Genomic DNA, 21,403 nt, shown 5'->3' on the forward strand with positions numbered 1-21,403 from the left:
CACAGAATTGATCTCAATAAATTCCTGCCCCTAAACTTGCAAATTCGACACTCAAAATGCACATAAAAGTACAAATTTCTTAGTTTGCTAAGATGGAGGTGATTTATGTTTTGACAAATCACCTCGAAAACCACCCTGTTGAATTGCGAGATCCCAGTGTATCCCTAAATCTCTAACCCTCTCACACACACACATACACACACACACACACACACACACACACACACATGAGTCCAACACACAATCCAAAGACCAAGGTGAATACACACACACACACAAAATACAACTAGGTAAATACACACACACACGTGCACAAATTCGTGAAGCATTCCACATTTCAAAAGAAATATGTTGGGAAGAAATGACAGTGTAGGGTGGAGAGGATATATAAGGCAGCATACTACTTGATATGACCATAGAATACACATTGACTCAGTGGATAAAGGAGAATACCAGATACAGAAACAATGAGGAACCTTCGAGATTGGATTTAATACTTACATCAGAACTTGAAATTAGAGACAGAATAGATTACAAAATACCAATAGGAAAGAGTGACTATGTACTAATAGAATTCGAACTAAAAGAGCAAAAGGACCTAAGAAGAAAGGAGAAACATAGAATAGGAAGACCAATGTACAGCAAAACGAATTTTGAGAAACTGGGAAGAATTCCTAAATGAAGAAACAAGGATGGAAGAGAAATGGAATATACTAAAAGAAATTTATAATGAGGGTGTGATCAAATATGCACCACAACAAAAGCAAGAAAGAACATACATAAAGAACTGGTACAACAAAAAATGTAGTGAAGTTAAGGATAAAAGAGACAAAGCCTGGAAAAAATGGAAAAAAGACAAAAAAAAGAGCAAATGGCAAACATACATCAAACTAAGAAATGATTATGTAAAAATATGCAGAGAAGAAAAGAGAAATTATGAAAAAGAAATAACAGAAAAATGCAAGGAACAACCGAAAGTATTTTACAGATATGTGATTTCTCCCCGTCTTCTCCTTTACGCATGGGGGGACGTAGTGGGGGGGGTCGCCGATTTAATGAAGCGGCCTTGCTGCGGATGTACTGTGTCTTGCGACACTGCTTCTGACCCAGGGCAGTGGACAAGATCATCCAGGAGGTGCTAAGATGAGAGGGAGGGTGGAGGGGTGTAGAGTGTATTCAGGGATGGAATGGGTGGGAATGATTTTATGCCTTTTCCTTTTTGGCTACCTCCCTTGTAAGGGGGAAAAAGCCTTGGTATATGGTATGTATGTGAACAGTAAACTAAAAACAAACAAGAAATAGAAAAGCTGTGCCAAGGAAGTCATGAATATACAGAAGAACAAGAAATGGCAGAAATTATGAGCAACCACTTCAAATTGGTATTCACAATTGAGAACACACCTAACTGTGAAGGAATAGAGAGACAGAAATACCCCCCCAATGAAGGAAATAATTGTAACAAAGAAGGAAATTAGTAACCAAATAAAAAATCCTTGATGTCAGAAAATCGCATGATCTGGATGGAATTGCAAATTGGATACTGAAAGAATGCATAGAAGAATTAACAGATAAAATACACGCGATAATCAAATGCTCACTCAAAGAAGGAAAGGTACCACAAGACTGGAAGAATGCAAACATTGTTCCAATATATAAAGGAGGAAACAAAGAAAATCCAACTAACTATGGACTGGTCTTCCTAACAAGCACAGTAGCTAAAATATGTGAGAAAGTGATCAAAAGTAAATGGGTTAAACACCTGGAAGAAAAATCTATATTAAACCTAAACCAATTTGGATTTAGACAAGGAAGATCATGTACAACAAACCTGATCTGCTTCTACTCAAGACTAATAGATATAATAGAAGAGAGGGATGGATGGGCAGACTGTGCCTATCTAGACCTACAAAAGGCATTTGACAAAGTACCACACAAGAAATTAATAAGAAAATTAGAATTAATAGGTGGCATCACAGGTAAAGTATTAGGATGGATGGAAGACTTCCTGACTGGAAGAAAAGGGAGGGTAGTAATTAGAGACAAATACTCAAAATGGGGAGAAATAATAAGTGGTGTTCCACAACGGTCGGTGCTGGCCCCAATCATGTTTTCCATATACATAAATGACATGGATGAAGGAGTTGAAGGTTATATGAATTTATTCGCAGATGACACAAAAATATTGAAGAAAGTAAGAACAGAAGAGGACTGCCATTCGTTACAATCAGACCTGGACAAAATCTGGAAATGGACTCAAAAGTGGGAAGTGAACTTCAATATTAAGAAGTGTAGCATAATGGAGTTTGGAAAAAGTAAAAACAGAATTTCAAAAAATTATTGGTGAAGAAGAAATCAAGAAAGTGCACTTGGAAAGGGACCTTGGAGTAATAATCAGCAAAGACATGACACTGGATGAACATATAAACAAAATAGTTGGAGAAACCTTCAACCTATTAAGGTCAATGAAAGTGGCATTTGATTACTTAGATGAAGAGACGTTTAAAAAAATATTAGTTACATTGATTAGACTAAAACTGGAATACGCAGCGACACTATGGACACCTGGTACTAAAAGCAATATAAGGAAACTAGAAAGAATAGAGACCAACGACAAAGTTGGCACCAGCTCTTTCCAAATTAACATACAAACAAAGATTATCGAAATTGGAACTACCAACACTAGAGCAGAGAAGAGAAAGAGGTGATCTAGTGACTATATATAGAATCATGAAAGGAATGGAAATCATTGACAGGAATGATTGACTAAAAAATGACAATGGAAAAACAAGAGGTCATGAAAAGAAAACCCAAAAGGCTAACTATAGAAGAGATCGGAAAAAGAATAGCTTCCCACACAGAGGGCTGGATATATGGAATAACTTAGATAAAGAAACAGTGTGTGCAAATGCTATTCAAGATTTTAAGAAAAAACTTGATGCTGAAAGATACAAAGACGGGTCACCACGAGCATAGCTCCTTTCCTGTGTAATACAACTAAATAAATACACAGAGGAAGACTGTGAATCACTACAGAAAGGCCTGGATAAAGTCTGGGAATGGAGTCAAAAGTGGGAAGTGAACTTCTACATCAAGAAATGTAGTATAATGAGATTTGGAAAAAGTCAAAATAGAATATCAGGGCAATATAAATTTTTTACAAAGGAAGTAAAAAAAAAAAAAGTTAGCGCAGAAAGGGACCTAGCAGACATATCACCAGACAAGCATATCAACAAAATAGTTGGAGAAACCTTCAATTTACTAAGATCAATGAAAGTGGCCTTTAACTACTTGGATGAGGAAATGGTAAAGAAAATATTAGTCACACTGATGAGACCAAGATTGAAGTAAGCGGTAACACTATGGACACCCAATACAAAAAAGAATATAAGGAAATTAGAAAGAATCCAAAAATCAATGACAATGATGGCACCAACACTCCAAATTGACATACAAACAAAGATTGTCCAAACTGGAACTACCAACCCTGGATCAAAGAAGAGAAAGAGGAGATCTACTGGCCATTTACAGAATTATGAAAGGGATGCAATTCCTTGACAGAGATGATTTATTAAAGTGGAATAGGAGAAAAATGAGAGGACATGAAAAGAAACTCAAAAAGGATAGTTGTAGAAGAGATCTGAAAAATAATAGTTTCCCACACAGAATGGTTAGATATCTGGAAGAAATTGGAGGAGGCAACAGTGTGTGCAAAATCTATACAGGAATTTAAGAACAAACTAGATGCTGAAAGATACAAAGACAGGTCACTACAAGCATAGCTATCCTCCCCACACACACTCTTTCTCTGTTCTTTCCAACCCTTGCATGTGTGTATTTACCTCGTTGTATCTTACAGGAAGAGGAGCTACACTTTGTTGTCCCATCTCTGTATCTCGTAGTGTCTAAATTGCTCTTAAATGTGTGTATTGTTTTTGCACACACACTATTGTTTTGTCCAGTTTGTTCCATACATCCACCACTCTGGGGAAAGCTGTTTTTTTTTTTTTTTCAGGTCTCTTCTATAACTGTCTTTATTGAGTTTCTTTCTATGCCCTCTTGTATTTCTCGTATCCCATCTTAGTAAGTCTTCTCCATCAAGGACTTCCATACCTCTCATGATTCTATAGATGGTCAACAAGTCTCCTCTTTCTCTTCTTTCTTCCTGGGTTGGTAACTCTAGTTTTGACAGTCTCTCTTCGTATGACAGTTCTGAAAGTGTGGGGGCCATCTTCATAGTTGTATTTTGTGGGAAGAGAACTGTGCTCGTATTGACCCTCTTTTGTATCTTTCTTGAAGTCCTGTATTGTTTTAGCACTCACTGTTTCCTCAGTTTGTTCCAGATATCTATCACTGTGTGGGAAGCTATTCATTTTCAGATCTCTTCTGTAACTGTCATTCTTTAGTAAGTCATCTCTATCAAGAATTTCCATCCCTTTCATAATTCTGTGGATGGCAAATCACCTCTTTCTCTTCTTTGTTCCAGGGTTTGTTAGATTTAATTTATCCAATCTTTGTGTGTGTGTGTGTGTGTGTGTGTGCATATACAGAGTGTGTCAAAGTATAATGAAGAATTTGTATAATCATAACTTTTATAACACATATTTCTTGTCAAAGGTGGTTTTCAATTTAAATTTGTGGGCTTCATGAAAATTTATTTGACCCATGACATTCTTCGATTCAATTTCTGCCGCAGGCGGTGGACTCTTATAACACATATTTCTTGTCAAAGGTGGTTTTAAATTGAAATTTGTGGGCTTCATGAAAATGAATTTGACCAGCGGCACTCTTTGATTCAATTTCTGCTGCAGGCCGTGGACTTGGTGGGCTCCAAGTTCAAGGGCGAGATGTGCCTGGAGACACGATGCCTCGAGTGTGAACACACCACCACGCGACAGGAGACCTTTATTGATGTCTGCGTCCCCGTCAAGACGAAGGCCGACTTTGACGGTAGGTTGCATCGAGTTGGTGAGGTGGAGAGGGAACACGAAATACAGGGATTTTTTCGATTTATGCATGTTTAGAATATGCGAGTTTGGAACAGCATGAGGTGAAAAAACCTAGTATTTTTTTAAATTACATGGATTATTTAGAACAACACAATGTCAAAAATCAAGTAAGCAACTGTATAACTTAACTGCTTTATGCAATTTCAACATTACGGGACCCTCTCGGGAACGTATCTCTCACATAAATCGAGAAATCGCTGTATGTTAACTGTGGATGGGAGAAGAACAGGTGGGAATTGGTGTGTGACTTTGACTTGGCTACCTCTTTTATTAGGGGGAAGAACCCAAGGACTCAGAAATTTGCCTTACGAGGAAAGAGAGGCTTAGGCACCTTAACTTACACTCTCTGGAAAGACACAGAGTGCAGGGCGACCTAATAGAGGTGTTCACGTGGATCAAAGGCTTTAACAAGGGTGATGCAAATAAGGTCATCATATTAAGACAACAGGGCAGGAATCACAGTAATGGATTAACTGTGCAAATTTAGATTTAAGGAAATAGGCAAGAATTGGTTTACTAATAGGGTGGTCAACGAAGGGAATAGACTCAGTAACCGTGTAGTAAGCGCTGAAACTATGGATGGGGATGACAGGTGGTGATGGATAAGGAGCTGCCTAGTGTAGGCCTTATGGTCTCTTGCAGTCTCCTTCATTCTTTTGTATTTATGTAGCACACAAAGAACCCACAGTCAAAAAAATAAAATAAAATAAAATAAATAAATAATATAATAATAATTACAATAACCCTGGATATAATGGACAATATGGGGTCCGTGGTCTGTCATAATTCCGAAGATCCGTTATATCCAATGGTAATACTGGATAGATCCGTTATATCTCGAAGTTTGTCAGTATTAGAAGTTAGTAGGATTAGAAATTACAGTAAATCCTCGATATAATGGACAATATGGGGACAGGGGTCTGTAGTTATATCCAAAGATCCATTATAACTGAAGATCCCTCGCTATAACAGGTGAAAATCCGTTTTAGCGAGGGTTCGTGCGGTCAGCTTTTTTTTTTTTTTTTCCCATTATATCCAATATCCAGTGTATCGAGGGTTTACTGTTGAACATTTGACTTCCAAAGTTGGGCTGCTGGCTGTAGCCCTCTTCAGGAAAAGAGGGCTAGAGCTGGTGGCTGAAATACAGAAGTTGAACATTCTTCCTTTTTTTTTTTTTTTTTTTTTTTTTTTTTTTTTTTTACTCAGACTGGGTTCTCCATGTGATTTACAAAACATGTGACTACATTTTGCTCCAGGGCGTAGATTAAATGAAGTGGCCTTGCTGTGTCTTGTGACACTGCAGTGGGCGAGATGCAGGGATGACCCATCATCCAGGAGGAGCCAAGATAAGCGAGGGGTGGTGGAGCAGAGTGGAATTATGCCTTTTGACTTAAGTTACTTCCACCGTAAGGGGGAAAAAATGCCCTTGGTGTATAATATGGGATGTAGTAAAATTGAAAGGTACATACCAACTCCTTCGCACCACCCTTTCCTCCTTCCCATCAATGACGGGCCATCACTGTACCCCGCCCACTGCCCTGGGTCAGAAGATGCATATGATATAGGTGTATGGGTCTTCTGTATGTACTGGGGGCTCTTTTCACCCTTACCAGGGAGTTAGCCAAAGTCAAAAGGCATAAAATCCACTCCCACCCATTCCATCCCCACATACTCCACTCCCATCCACCCTTCCTCCCTCCATCTTATCTTGGCACCTCCTGGATGACGGGTCATCCCTGCATTCCGCCCAGGGTCAGAGGCAATCCAGCAAGACACAGCACATTCGCAGCAAGGCCATTTTGTTTAATCAGCGACCCCCCACCTCTCCGTCCCCTCATGCAGAAAAGGGGAAGAGGGGACAGAGATGTGGGTCGCCCGCACCCCGGCGGTAAATAACACGTAATTGCCATGCTCTTTTTAGATGAGGACATGAGCGAGCCAGAAGTCTTCATGTCCGCCCTGTGCGAGGAGGAGCTTGTTCGCGACACGAACAAGTACTGGTGCGACGGGTGCCGACACCACAACGAGGCTAGGCGGTCTGTCCACTTCCCCACACTCCCGCTCCATCTCATCGTCCACATGAAGCGGTTCAGCGCCTATCAGAGGTAAGCGAATGTCTTTTTTTTTTTTCTCTCTCTCTCCTCTCCCTCCATTGCCCCAACAGTGCCACAAAATTCCCTTGTCTCTCCTCCTCCCAGTAAGAGTATTTTTTATTTCGTCTTATTTCGTTGGGGGAAAAGAATGCTGCCACCAAGTGATCCCACTTGGATCGTAAGAGGCGAGAAAAACGGGACAGGGATTGGGACCTGGCATTCTTCTCCCTGTAGCCCCACAGGGGACATTCCTGAAAAAGGTAAAGGCATAAGAGGGTCTAGGAGTTTTCCAACCAGCACCCTAAGGTTTGGGTCTTTTAATGTGCATGGATGTGGCACAGATGAGAGTAAAAGGGAAGAGATAGGCAGCATGTTTGTGAGAAGAAAGATGGATGTGTTGGCCTTGAATGAAACTAAATTGAGAGGTAAGGGTGAATGTTAGTTTGGGAATGTAGATGGGAGGTTATCAGGAGTGAAGAGAGGACAAGGGAGAGAAGGGGTGTCTATACTAATTAGTGAATAGATAGGTAATCATGTGGTGGAGTGGAAGGAGGTTTCCTCAAGGATAATGTGGATGAAGGTGAAACTGGGAAAGGAGATGTGGGTTTTTGTAAGTGCATATGGGCCTGGTAGTGAGAAGAGCATAGAAGAAAGGGAGAATTTTTGGATAGATTTAAATGAGTGCATAGAGGGATTAGGGAGGAATGTCAATGTAGTGGTATTGGGAGACCTTAATGCTAGGGTAGGAAATGAACCAATAGACGGAGTGGTTGGGAAGTGTGGGGTTCCAGGAAAGAATCATAGTGGAGAGTTGTTATTGTTCCCTAGACTGTCTGTCTGAGCAGTTCTGTATCCCCAAGGAATGCCACAGCCGAAACAGGGTTTTCCCACAAATCCCTTATCGAGTGTATGTTGTGTTGATTGCGTGCATGATTGTGTATAATGCAGTCTTCCATGACGTGTTGAATAGTATGGGGTGAAGTGTTACATTCTGGGCATTTGTCCACAATGCGGTCATCCAGTCTCTTCTGGTAACTTAGATGGGCTGGGTGGTGGCCACATCGCAGTCTGGCCAGGTGGACTCTGTCCTTTCGTAGGAGAGAGGATTCAGAGGGATGGATATCAGGGGGGGTCTGGCATGCAGCAATGTGTTATCTTTTAGTGTGTTAATGGTGGCAATGATGGTGGAAATGTGTCTAGAGACTTGATGATAGCAAATACAGTGTTTCGGAAGAAAGTCAAGCATAAGTACACATGGGAGAGGGTGGTGGATAGAAGGGTGGTAGATAGAGCGTTAATGGACTAGGTAGTGGTAGACAGGAGTATAATAGGAAGAGTTAAGGATGTACATGTTCTAAGGGGAGAGAGTGGGGGAATATCAGATCGTTTTCTGGTGGAAGGCAAGTTGAGAGTGGAGGATAGATGGAGAAAGAGGAAAAGGACAAAAGGTAGGGGGGTGCTAAGGGTGAACTCTTTAAATGAAAAAGAGAAGGAGTACAAGAAGAAGCTGAGAGAGGAGTGGGAGAGAGTGTAGGATAGAATAGAACTAGGAGTGGAGGAGGAATGGGGATGGTTCAAGGAGGGAGTCATAAAGTGTGCAAAGATGGTGTGTGGAACAAGAAGGATGGGAGGAAATAGAAGGAAGGGTAGTGAGTGGTGGGATGAGGAATCAAAAAAGGTTTTAGGAGAGAAGCAGGATTTCATAGATTGGCTACAAATTAGGATGAGGGCATTGTAAAGAGAAGGGAAGTTAAACATAAGATAAAGGAGGCTAAGAGGAAAGCAGATGTGAAATGGGGTAAGAGTATGACAGAAAATTTTGAAAGTAATAAAAAGATGTTTTGGAAAGAAATTAAAAGAGGAAGAGGAGGCAAATCTAGTAGAGAAGAAAAGGTAAAAGGTGCAGATGGAGAGATGATAATGGAAGAGAAGGCAGTGAGAAGAAGGTGGGCAAAGTATTTTAGGCAGTTGCTAAATGTGAAGGAGGAGAGGGAGGGAAAGGTAGTTGCAGTGGGAAAGTGCTAAGAAAATGAGAGTGATGAGTGAGGAATATGGAAGAGAAATAAGAAAAGATTAAATGAAGTCAGTTGTTAAGATGATGAGAGCAGGGAAGGCACCTACTCCGGATGGATGTCATGCAAAATGTCTGTAAAAAGGAGGTACAGTGATGGTGGACTGGCTGGTGAGGTTATTTAATGTTTGTTGAAGAAAGGGTAGACTGCCAGAGGACTGGAGGAGTGCCAGTATAGTTCCACTTTACAAGGGAAAAGGGGACAAGTGTGAGTGTAGTATTTAAAGAGGGATTAGCTTGTTAAGTGTAGTTGGGAAGGCTTATGGAAGGGTCTTGATTGAGAGGATTAGGAGAGGAACAGAGGGAGTAATTGGTGAGGAACAGTGTGGATTTAAGACAAGTAGGGGTTGCATGCATCAGATCTTTGTGGTAAGACAGATATGTGAGAAAGCTATAGGAAAATGTAAGGATGTTTTTGGGCTTTTATGGATTTGGAAAAGGCTTATGATAGGGTAGACAGGAAGGCACTGTGGGAGGTATTGCAGATATAAGGGATAGGAAGAAAGCTTTTAGGAGCTATCAAGAGTTTTTACGAGAGTAGTAGAGCGTGTGTCAGGATTAGAAATGGAGAGAGTGAATGGTTTGAGGTTTGAATGGTTGGAATGGGTGGGAGTGGTTTCTATGCCTTTTTCTTTTTGTCTACAACCCGTGTAAGGGGGAAAAAAGCCTTTGGTATATGTATGTATGTAACATCAATCAGTGAGTGCCCCAAAATCTCCCTCATATTTATTTATTATTGTTATTATTATCATTATTATTATTTTTTTTTTTTTCATTTTATTCATTGAAATAGATTTTTTTTTTTTTACATCGACCAGAGAAAGCCTGAAAATCTCCCTCATATATATATATATATATATATATATATATATATATATTTAATTTCATTGTTGATATGTATTTTGTTGTATTTATTCTTTTAACATCAACCAATGAATGCCCTCCCCCCCCCCAAAAAAAAAAAAAAATCTTCCCAGCAGGGAACTCTGCGTTTGTGCGCATTTATATCCCCACAAAATACGTATTTCCACCTAGAGCGCATGCCGCAGGTTGATACTCTGTCGGTCTTTCATCATGTTTGGTCGTAGCTTTGTGCCCTAAGAGGATTCTCCGTCTTGATGTTTTGAGGTTGTGGTGCACTTTGGGTGGAGGTCGCGTACTACATGCACGGAACGCTCGCAAAATACGAGACTGGTGAACACCGCCCTCTATCTCTTGTCTCTTCCCTTAGCTCCCTCTCTCTTTTTGCTCTTCTCTTCACTCTGTCTCCTCTCTTCTCTTTCTTCTCCTCTTCTCTCTCTCCTCTCTCTTCTCTTTCTGTCCTCTCTTCACTCTCTCTCCTCTCTCTTTTTTCCTCTCTTTCTCTGGTAGTACAGAGAGAGAGTGCCAGAAAATCCATTTATTTATCATTATTATATATTTTTTTTGCATCCGACCTAGTTATGGACCAGAAGGTCTCCTGTTGGCATGCTCCGCCTTTGCAGTCCTTTGTAACGGTGCAAAGAGACCCAGCTCTGGAACGGTGCGTACGAATATGCCCAAGTCCTCCTGCAGTTTAGAGCGTTTCACGTTCGAATTCCGAAAGCATAAAAACAGCCGAACATAATCATCCTGCAGCGGTTTGAATAAAGACGTGCATCAGGAGTGCCGTAGATGAAGGGTTAACCACTTCAGTGTAACGGTGTCGACATTGATATCTTAGTTATATATTTTTTGTATTTGTACACGAGTTACCCCCGGATTGTGTGAACTGGTTTGATCATGTTTTCTGTGTTTATTATTACTCAGAGTAAAAGAGAACAAGTAATACAGCAGCGACTATATTTTAATAATGCGAGTAGTGTGCTGCAATGTATGTATGGCAACCAATGCTGTGCACGAGAATTTGACTCGTACTGAAGTGGTTAATCGTACTTTGAACAGCCTCTTACGCTGTTGTTCTTCATGCTGTTGCAGGAACACCTTCATGTCCAAATGCAGTGACGCTATGCCAGCACCTCTAGAGCTCTCCTGCTTCTGTCGTTCGTGCCTCCACCAGGGTCCGGGTCGGCAACAGCCCCCTCGCCACCCCATCTACCGGCTGTCGGCAGTTGTCTGTCATCTAGGGTCGGCAATCACCTCGGGTGAGTAGTAGATCCTTCGATTTAGTTTTCAAGGACTAAGCCTTCGTTTGTGACGATGCAAGATTCCCCTCGTTCTCCTTTCTCATCACAGGAGAGCGACTGTGATGAGAGAGGAGAATAATGAGGCTATAGCGAGCAAAGAATCAAGTGTCACTGTAGCAGTTGGTGACTTGAGTTTGAAAGGGGCGTGAGAGGAATAATTCAGTATTGAGTGTGTGTGTGTGTATTTACCTCATTGTATCTTATGGGTAAGGGGAGCTACTCTCATGATGTCCCGTCTGTGTATGTCAATACTTCTAATTTGCTCTTAAATTCTTGTATTGTTTTTACACACACTACTGTTCCGTCTAGTTTGTTCCAGACATCCACCACTTTGTGGAAAGCAGTTTTTTTCAGATCTCTTCTATATTTGTCCTTTTTGAGTTTCTTTCCATGTCCCCTTGTGTTTCTCTTATCCCAATTTAGTAAGTCTTCTCTGTCAAGGACTTCCTTACCTCTCATGATTCTGTAGATGGTCAACAGGTCACCTCTTTCTCTCCTTTGTTCCAGAGTCTGTAATTCCAGTATTAACCATCTCTCCTCATATGACAGTTTTGAAAGTGTTGGGGCCATCTTCGTAGTTGCTTTTTGGATTCTTTCAGGAGCTGCCAGGGTGGGAGGGAGGGAGGAGGGTGGAGGGGAGTGGAATATATAGGAAATGGAATGGGTGGGAGTGGTTTCTATGCCTTTTTCTTTTTGGCTAACCCCTGTGTAGGGGGAAAAAGCCTTTGATATATGTATGTACTGGGTAACCATAGTGTCACTTCATATGTCTTGGCCTCATTAGTGTGACATATATTTTCTTCACCATTTCTTCATCCAAGTAGGTGAAAGTCACCTTTATTGATCTTAGCAAGTTGTAGGTTTCTCTGACAGTTTTGTTTATTTATCAGGGGTTCCTTTGTGATAATTACCTCCAGGTCTTTTTCAGATCCCACTCTCTTCACTTCCTTTATACCGAATTTATATTGTCCTGATAATCTTTTTTTATGTATGTATGTAATCTTTTTTTACTTGCTCCAAATTCCATAATGCTACATTTCTTAATATTGAAGTCCACTTCCCACTTCTGACTCCATTCCCAAACCCTGTTCAGATATCTCTGCAGTGAGTCACAGTCTGTTTTAGTACTCACTTTATCATTTTTGCGTCATCTGCAAAGAAGCTCATGTAACATTCCACTCATCCATGTCATTTACATAAATAGCAAACATTATCAGAGCGAATAGTGATCCCTGTGGAACTCCACTAATCACCTTTTCCTAAGTAGAACTCTTTCTTATCTCTGAGCACTACTCTCATTTTTCTTCCATGCAAGAAATCATTCATTTCAATAGTTTTCCTTGTATCCCTTCTATATTTTCCAGTTTTGTTAACAAGTGTTTGTGTAGTACTTTATCAAAAGCTTTTTGTAAGTCTAGGAAAGCACAATCAGCCCATCCATCCCTTCTTTGTATTATACCTATTACACTTTTGTAGAAACAGATCAAATTTGTGGCACATGATCTTCCTTGTCCAAATCTGAATTATCTCAAATTTATTACATTGTTCTCCAGATGTTTTGTCCATCTATTTTTAATAACTTTTTCACAAATTTTAGCTACCATGCTTGTAAGGGAGACTGGTCTGTAATTTGTTGGGTCTTCCTTGTTTTCCCCTTTATATATTGGTATGATATTGGCATTTTTCCAATTTTCCAGTATTTGTCTTTCTTTGAGTAAGCAGCTTATTACATGTGTGTGTATTTACCTTGTATCTTACAGGAAGGGGAGCTATGCTTGTTGTGCCCTGTCTTTGTATTTTCAGTGTCTAGTTTGCTCTTAAAGATTCTGTAGATAGTCAGCAGGTCACCTCTTTCTCCTCTTTGTTCCAGCGTCGATAAATTCAGTTTTGAAAATGTCTCCTCATATGACAGGTTTGAAAGTGTTGGGGCCATCTTCATAGTTGCTCTCTGGATTCTTTCTTGTGTGTGTGCACTCCACCTTTGCACCCAAGTATCTAAAACTATCCACTTCCTCCAGTCGCTCTCCCTTAAGTGAGCATTAAGGGAGAGCGATTGGAGGAAGTGGATAGTTTTAGATACTTGGGTGCAAATGTGGCAGGAAAAGGTGGAGGTAGAATGTAGATAGAGAGAAGCGAGTAAATGCCTTGGTGGATTAATAAGTGTAATGAGGAATAGACATTTGGGAATGGATGCTAAGAGGAGGTTATATGAAGGAGTGATTGTGCCAACAGCATTGTACGGGGCAGAAACATGGAACATGAGAGAGGAAGAGAGAAGGAGTTTGAATGTGTTTGAGATGAGGTGTTTGATAAGTATGATAGGGGTTACTAGGCTAGATAAGTGAGAAATGAGGAGGTGAGGAGGAGAACAGGGGTGGAAAGGGAGTTGGGAGATAGGGTTGATGAAAGAGTATTAGGATGGTTTGGACACATGGAAAGAATGAGTGAAGAAAGACTAGTAAAGGAGGTGTGGAAGGCAGATGTGGAGGGAGTGAACATGAGGGGACGTCCTAGGATGAGGTGGGGAAGAGGGGAATGTCTGTTGAGGAAGGACGGGAGAGGACAGAAGACAGGGGTGAATGGAGAATGGTAGTGTTGGGCAAATATTGCTAATTTCAATATCGAAATTATTGGTGAACAACAATACAGTTACCGAAATTACCGACAGTTTACCGGTAAAAGACTCGTGAGGTAGTAGTGACGTCACAAGTTCGAGTCGAGTTCGAAAAATCAATGTTTTTGTCCTTTAATAAGCTATATCTCTGGTTCTATTTTACATATTGTTTTTACTGTTATGTCATTGTAAAGGGAAAAGGTCATACTTTAAATGGTGCTTCTATAGTATGCTATCTACTGCGCGAATGAGTGAATGGAGGGTGTCTGAGGGTGGGTGTGGTGTATACATTTTCGTTCGCGTCTGTTTGCATGCATGGGTTCATGTTTGGAGGTGGTAGTGGTAGGCAGCTACCGGTAAAGTTACAGGTTTTATCCAACAACCTTAACGATAGTTTACCGGCAAACATTCTGCTACCGTTAAAGCTTCGTTAACCGATAACTCGATAAGCTATACCATAACATTCAGAGAGCGGTAAGCACGTCTCGGCTTGGTGGTACTGAGTGACGGGCCCAGTGCCCCGCTAATTTTACCGGTTAAACTTTTATCATTAAGCAAGTATGTACCGCTAAGGTCTCGGTATTTTTTTTTTTTTTTTTTTTTTTTTGCCATTAAAACAGTTTTTTCGGCACTCTTTTTAATTTCTCAATAGAATTAATGTTATTTCTGTGATGAGCATACGAAACTGTATTAATTGTGAAAGTTTAATAAAAAAAAAAGTTCCGCGGAACTTTTTTTTTTATGAAACTTTCACAATTAATACAGTTTCGTATGCTCATCACAGAAATAACATTAATTCTATTGAGAAATTAAAAAGAGTGCCGAAAAAAACAGTTTTAATGATATAAACTTACCGAGACCTTAGTGGTACATACTTGCTTAATGATAAAAGTTTAACCGGTAAAATTAGCGGGGCACTGGGCCCGTCACTCAGTACCACCAAGCCGAGACGTGCTTACCGCTCTCTGAGTGTTATGGAATAGCTTATCGAGTTATCGGTTAACGAAGCTTTACCGGTAGCAGAATTTTTGTCGGTAAGCTATCATTAAGCTTGTTGCCGATAAAATCGGTAATTTCACCGGTAGCTGCCCACCACTAGAGAATGGTTGTATATGGATGATGATGTGATGCATGAGGTGGAATGGGCGGGGGATGGAGGGTGAGGTAGTATGTGTGAGTAAAATTTGACGCAGCCCGAAGGGATTTCTCCCCGTCTTCTCCTTTTATGCATGGGGGGACGGAGAGGGGGGGTCGCCGATTTAATGAAGCGGCCTTGCTGTGGATGTGCTGTGTCTTGCGACACTGCCTCTGACCCAGGGCAGTGGACAAGGTGCAGGGATGACCCGTCATCCAGGAGGTGCCAAGATAAGAGGGAGGGTGGAGGGGAGTGGAGTGTATTCAAGGATGGAATGGGTGGGAATGATTTTATGCCTTTTCCTTTTTGGCTACCTCCCTTGTAAGGGGAAAAACCTTGGTATATGTATGTGTGTGTGTGTGTGTGTTTTGACATGGCCAACTCCCTCATCATCACCGTCATCATCATCATCAACGTGCAGTACTCTGTACTTAACCCATTAAACCCTGATGACAAGACTCTTTGTCATTTGGTCAAATAAAACAAAAAATCATAAAACACCAAAATGTTTGATCAAACACCAGAAAAATATGACGTCAGCCCTCGCTTCGCTGCGAGCGAAGCGAGGGCTGACGTCATATTTTTCTGGTGTTTGATCAAACATTTTGGTGTTTTATGATTTTTTTTTTTATTTGACCAAATGACAAAGAATATTGCCATCGGGGTTTAACGGGTTTTAACAACGCTTCTTCACTCTCGGTTTTTTTTTTTTTTTTTTTTTTTCCAGGACACTACCTGTCATTCGTACGGTTAAGAGAGGACAAGGGTGCCACCAACTGTGGTCGTGACAACAACGGTCAAGGGAGCACCTGCGCTTGGTCTGGTTGTTGTGCCCACACGACTATGCCCTTCGGAAACACCTTCGGAACTGGTGAGTACTTGCCCACAAGGAAATGCTTTTTTTTTTTTTTTTTTTTTCTCTCTCTCTCTCTCTCTCTCTCTCCTGTGGAGGTCAGCTCCTTGCAGGAAACTTTCTTGGGGCCGAGGCGGTGTCGAGGTCGAGTAGTTTGAGGCGGATAGCGAATGAGAGCAGTTTTTTCTGACCTTAGCACCCCCTGTAGTCAGGTCTAAGCATGTCAGTACTCCCAAGTTAATTCGTTATTACGAAAATGATAAAGGAATGTGTACGTATGCATTGCTTCGAAGCTGTCTATATCCTGAGAGCTTTTTCCCCCATATAAGGGAGGTAGCCAAGTCAGAGGCACGTACCTACTCCCATCCACCCTCTTCCCTCTCATCTTGGCACCTTCTGGATGACGGGTCATCCCTGCATCTTGTCCACTGCCCATGTACCAGGACACAACACACATCCTCAGGAAGACTGCTTCATTAAATCGGCAAGCAACACCCCCTCCCCCCCTCCGTCCCCTCTTAGTATATAGATAGAATTGATGTATTAGTCAAAATTTTGCCTCAAGTTTTTTTGCCCTTTGCACTGCGGGTTACACTTCCTGATGTGTGCAGAGGGTGTTCTCCGTAGTCCTGTGCAGTAGTTTGTTCCTCATCTGGTTATACCTTCTTCGCAGGTGGCAGTCCGACGGAAGGACCCTCCGCAGGGCAGGAAGGCGGCGAGGGCGGCAAGAACTCGAGCGGAAACAACAGCAACAGTCTCTGGCTCGAGTGCGACGACGACAAGCTCAAGGTGGTTACGGCTGGGGAAGTGGTCAATGTCATGCGCACCACGCTTATAACACCGTACCTCCTCTTCTACTCGCAGCTATGAACTGCCGCTTCCTCTCTCTCCTCCCGTTCAGCCCGGGGACGTGTGTGTCCTGCCAACCTCCCGTTCTCCAAACCGACCTTACCCCCCCCCCCCACCCATCCCCAAATCTCTCCGTCGAGAACTTTTCCCAGCTAGCAACTGCTGCCACATCCAGAGCACTGCCAATTAGTCCCGTAGTTGGTCTACGGTGGTTCGGAGCTGCCGCTTCTGCCGTCGAGCAGCTTGCCTTGGTTCTCCCCCAGACAACTCTAATCCGTTACGGTTGCCAGTGAGGTTCGTTGGAACGGCCGTCGAAGTACGGGTGACGAGCGGCTAACCCGCAGGCCCTCGAGAACTGCATTGGTATTTGTGTTGTCAGTGCGGCCCAGAGGGTTCTCGTCTCTCGGAAAATCCTCCAAAGGACCGTAGGTGGGGTTTGCGGTGGCACTTCCCTTAGGTGCCACAGGTGACGGGTAGGACGACAAACGGGCCAAGTCGAAAGTGGCCCTCGTCGGAAGGAACCATGGGGAAGAAAACACGTGTGGATAGAGACAGGCCATCAAGAAGTAGCAAACTCCGGGTGCGCAAGGAGCTAGGCAAGGGAGGGTCACAATTGGCTACGATTTGTAATCGATTTTATTGTGCCCGTAGGCGGTTGCTGTTGCTGGGTACGGGCTCCTCATCCACGGCGTTGTCCAGCTACCCTCGCCCTTGAGACGAACCAGGAACACTTGTCTTCAGCTGAGGAGGAACATGCAGTACTATGGACGGTCGTTTTAAATGGAGCTGGGCATGTTACCGCCGGACAGGTAATGTCTTACAGAAAAAAAATCTGGAGTGCATTTCTGTCAATGTGTTACAGATTTTAATTTCCTTAGAGCAGTCTGCGTTACTGTGTATACATGTATGCAGATTATCCGGTAACGCACTACCTGTCTGGTGGTAAAGTGCCCAGCTCTGCTTTTGAGAAGTCAGTTTTGAGTTTGGGAGCAAACCTCTTGCGGTGGAGCTCGGAAAGGAACGTGCAGCGTTAGAAACGATCTTTTATTTGAAGTAACCTATCACGGGTGCTCCTGTCTTCGGAGAAGATTACGTAACACAAGTTTTCTTTCTTCTGGAGGGAGTGCACAACGTAAGAGGCAATCCTCGAACAGTTGCTCATGGGTTCGGGAACTCTGCTCAGCGTGATCCGTACAGCGGGTTTACCCTCGGGTCCCTGGTGAAAGAACCACCATAGTTCCTGAGGCGATCGCCAAGGAGCTAACGTGTTGATTGTTTGTGTACGGTGTGCACAGGCTCAAGCTTGAGCACATAAAGCGTACGAACATTTACGTGGGCGCTCTTCGTGCAGGTGTGCATCTGGGAATGCCAAGAGCATTCGGCATGTCGAGTGGAAGTCGTTGTATTTTGATAGAAATAAAGAAATTAAAAAAGACAAAGAAATGGTATTACAAACGCTCTACTGAATCCTTAAACTCAATTGCAGCTTGGCACATGAGCGTGCACACACTTGAGGCTACATATGATGAATTGGGACCTTGCAAATGCAGCTCCATTCCTGTACAGTGCATCACAAGTAAATACAATAAGGTAAAATGCACACACACACACATACAATCACCCTCTTCAGTTTTCAGTGACAGGGCTACATAAATCTATTTCCTTTTCTTCTTGGGAATCTGGACAAGGGAAGGAGACCTGAAGTTGAAGCTTGATGGTAGACCTGCAACAGTAACCCATAAGTGTAATCCTCAATCAAGAGTAAACACTACATTGGACTGAACGAGGTAAGGGGAGAAAGCAGAGAGCAAGGATGTGGACGGGGCGGAGAAGGACTTGCACGTGGTGTTTGTTACCCGTGCCTTTGCTCTGCGGAGACGCCCCGTGGGTGCCTCGCATTTCGGAACCCGTTTCTGGCCAGTTGTGAAGAACCTGCCTAGCTTCTGTACCTGCGGAGAATCTTGGGAAGCAAGAGGTCGAGGGAGGGAGGGTGGCTCGTCCGCGTGCACCCGTCACCTGAAGGCCGTGCCCGTGCGTTTGCCTTCAACACCTGGAACTTTCGTAAGCGTTTGTGATTGGTACGAATGTGGAGCGTTAGTATCATTAAAACGGTTTTTGGCAGAACTTGACTTTCACTTTAGATCCTGACTCCGTTTCCGTCCCCAGTGATCTCCCGTGTTTATTCTGGAAGGCAAAAAGTCGTGTCCTTATACGGTGGGGTAGTGCCCATCCCTAGTTATGACACTGTGCAAAACTGAGGTAAGTTTGATCCACCAACTTCACCTAAAATAATCTTTGATGAAAAACATACATATACCAAGGCTTTTTCCCCCTTACAAGGGAGGTAGCCAAAGAGAAAAAGCATAAATTCATTCCCACCCATTCCATCCCTAAATACACTCCACTCCCCTCCACCCTGCCTCCCATCTTAGCGCCTCCTGGATGACGGGTCATCCCTGCACCTTGTCCACTGCCCTGGGTCAGAGGCAGTGTTGCAAGACACAGCACATCCACAGCATGGCCACTTCATTAAATCGGCGACCCCCCTCTCCATCTCCCCCATTCATAAAAGGAGAAGACAGGGAGAAATCCCTTCGGACTGCATCAAATTTTGCTCTCACATACTACCTCACCCCCCATCCATTCCACCTCATGCATCACATCATCCATATACAACCATTCTCCATTCACCCCTGTCTTGTCCTCTCCTGTCCTTCCTCAACAGACATTCCCCTCTTCCCCAAAGCCCCCTTCACCCCACCCATCCATCTCATCCTAGGTCACCCCTCCACATTTGCTTTCCATACCTCTTTTACTAGTCTTTCTTCACTCATTCTTTCCATGTGTCCAAACTATCCTAATACTCTTTCATCAACATCTCCCAACTCCCTTTCCACCCCAGTTCTCCTCTTCATTTCTCACTCTATCTAGCCTAGTAACCCCCATCATACTTCTCAGACACCTCATCTCAAACTCCTCTCTTATGTTCCATGTTTCTGCCCCATACAGTGCTGTCGGCACAATCACTCCATACAGTCTCCTCTTAGCATCCATTCCCAAATGTCTATTCCTCATTACTTTTTAATCCAAGGCATTTAATCGCTTCTCTCAATCAACATTCCCCCTCCACCTTTTCCTGCCACATTTACACCCAAGTATCTAAAACTTCCTCCAGTTGCTCTCCCTTAATGTTCACTTCCAGTCTGCTGCCACTTTCACCCCTTATACATCTCATCACCTTACTTTTACCCACATTTATCTTCAGATTTCTTCTTTCACACACTAAAAAAAGGAGGTACAATGATGGTGGGTGGCTGGTGAGGTTACTTAATGTTTGCTGGAGAGAGGGTACATTGCCGGTGGACTGGAGGAGTGTCTATATAGTTCCACTTTACAAGGGAAAAGGGGACAAGTGTGAATGTAGTAGTTTCAGAGGGATTAGCTTGTTAAGTGTAGTTGGGAAGGCTTATGGAAGGGTCTTGATTGAGAGGATTAGGAGAGGAACAGAGTAATTGGTGAGGAACAGTGTGGGTTTAGGATGGGTAGATGTCGTGTAGATTAGATTTTTGTGGTAAGACATGTGAGAAAGCTATAAAAAAAGGTAAGGATGTTTTTTGGGCTTATAGATCTGGAAAAGGCTTATGACAGGGTAAACAGGAAGGCACTGTGGGAGGTTTTGCAGATATATGGGATAGGAAGAAAGCTTCTAGGAGCTGTCAAGAGTTTTTATGGTAGTAGTGTGTGTGTCAGGATTAGACATGGAGAGAGTGAGTGGTTTGAGGTAAAGGTGGGACTTCATCAGGGATGCATTACGTAGCCCTGGCTGTTCAACTTATACATGGATGGGGTAGTGCGAGAGGTAAATGGTGGTGGGTCAGGGATTGGAGTTGGTTTGTGGACTACACTGCGCTTGTAGCAGGATCAGAGGAGGGATTGAGTAAGTTTGTGACAGAGTTTGGGAGAGCGACTGGAGGAAGTGGATAGTTTTAGATAACTTGGGTGCAAATGTGGTAGGAAAGGGTGGAGTGGAGGTAGAATGTAGATTGAGAGAAGCGAGTAAATGCCTTGGTGGATTAAAAAGTGTAATGTTGGCCATGAGGAGGTTATATGAAGGATTGTACCAACAGCACTGTATGGAGCAGAAACATGGAACATGAGAGGAAAAGAGGAGTTTGACTGTGTTTCAGATTTTCAGATGAAGTGCCTGAGAAGTATGATGGGGGTTACTAGGCTGGATAGTGAGAAATTAAGTGAGGAGAACAGAGGTGGAAAGGGAGCTGAGAGATAGGGTTGATGAAAGAGTATTAGGATGGTTTGGACTCATGGAAAGAATGAGTGAAGAAAGACTAGTAAAAGAGGTATGGAAGGCAAATGTGGAGGGAGTGAACATGAAGGGACGTCCTAGGATGAGGTGGATGGATGGGGTGAAGGGGGCTTTGGGGAAGAGGGGAATGTCTTTTGTGGAAGGACAGAAGACAGGGGTGAATGGAGAATGTTTGTATATAGATGATGGAATGGGGAAGATGAGGTAGTATGTGTGAAAAAAAATTGACGCAGCCCGAAGGGATTTCTCTCCATCTTCTCCTTTTTTGCATGGGGGGACAGAGAGGGGGTGTT

General features: G+C 42.7%; 1 protein-coding gene across 1 annotated transcript in view; it reads left to right on the forward strand.

Moving 5' to 3' along the window:
* The window catches only part of LOC143031354 (ubiquitin carboxyl-terminal hydrolase 12A-like), a 38,587-nt gene extending 20,358 nt beyond the window's left edge, over positions 1 to 18,229 (forward strand). The window contains exons 8-12 of the mRNA XM_076195064.1: positions 4,809 to 4,947; positions 6,928 to 7,111; positions 11,127 to 11,293; positions 15,812 to 15,955; positions 16,611 to 18,229. Coding sequence (XP_076051179.1) covers positions 4,809 to 4,947; positions 6,928 to 7,111; positions 11,127 to 11,293; positions 15,812 to 15,955; positions 16,611 to 16,807 — 831 coding nt within the window. The 3' untranslated portion in view covers positions 16,808 to 18,229. The remainder of the gene's footprint in view (positions 1 to 4,808; positions 4,948 to 6,927; positions 7,112 to 11,126; positions 11,294 to 15,811; positions 15,956 to 16,610) is intronic.
* The last annotated feature ends 3,174 nt before the right edge of the window (positions 18,230 to 21,403 follow it).

The sequence above is a fragment of the Oratosquilla oratoria genome, chromosome 12 (genome assembly GCF_046742065.1).
Source record: "Oratosquilla oratoria isolate Oo_2021 chromosome 12, ASM4674206v1, whole genome shotgun sequence".
Classification (NCBI taxonomy): domain Eukaryota; kingdom Metazoa; phylum Arthropoda; class Malacostraca; order Stomatopoda; family Squillidae; genus Oratosquilla; species Oratosquilla oratoria.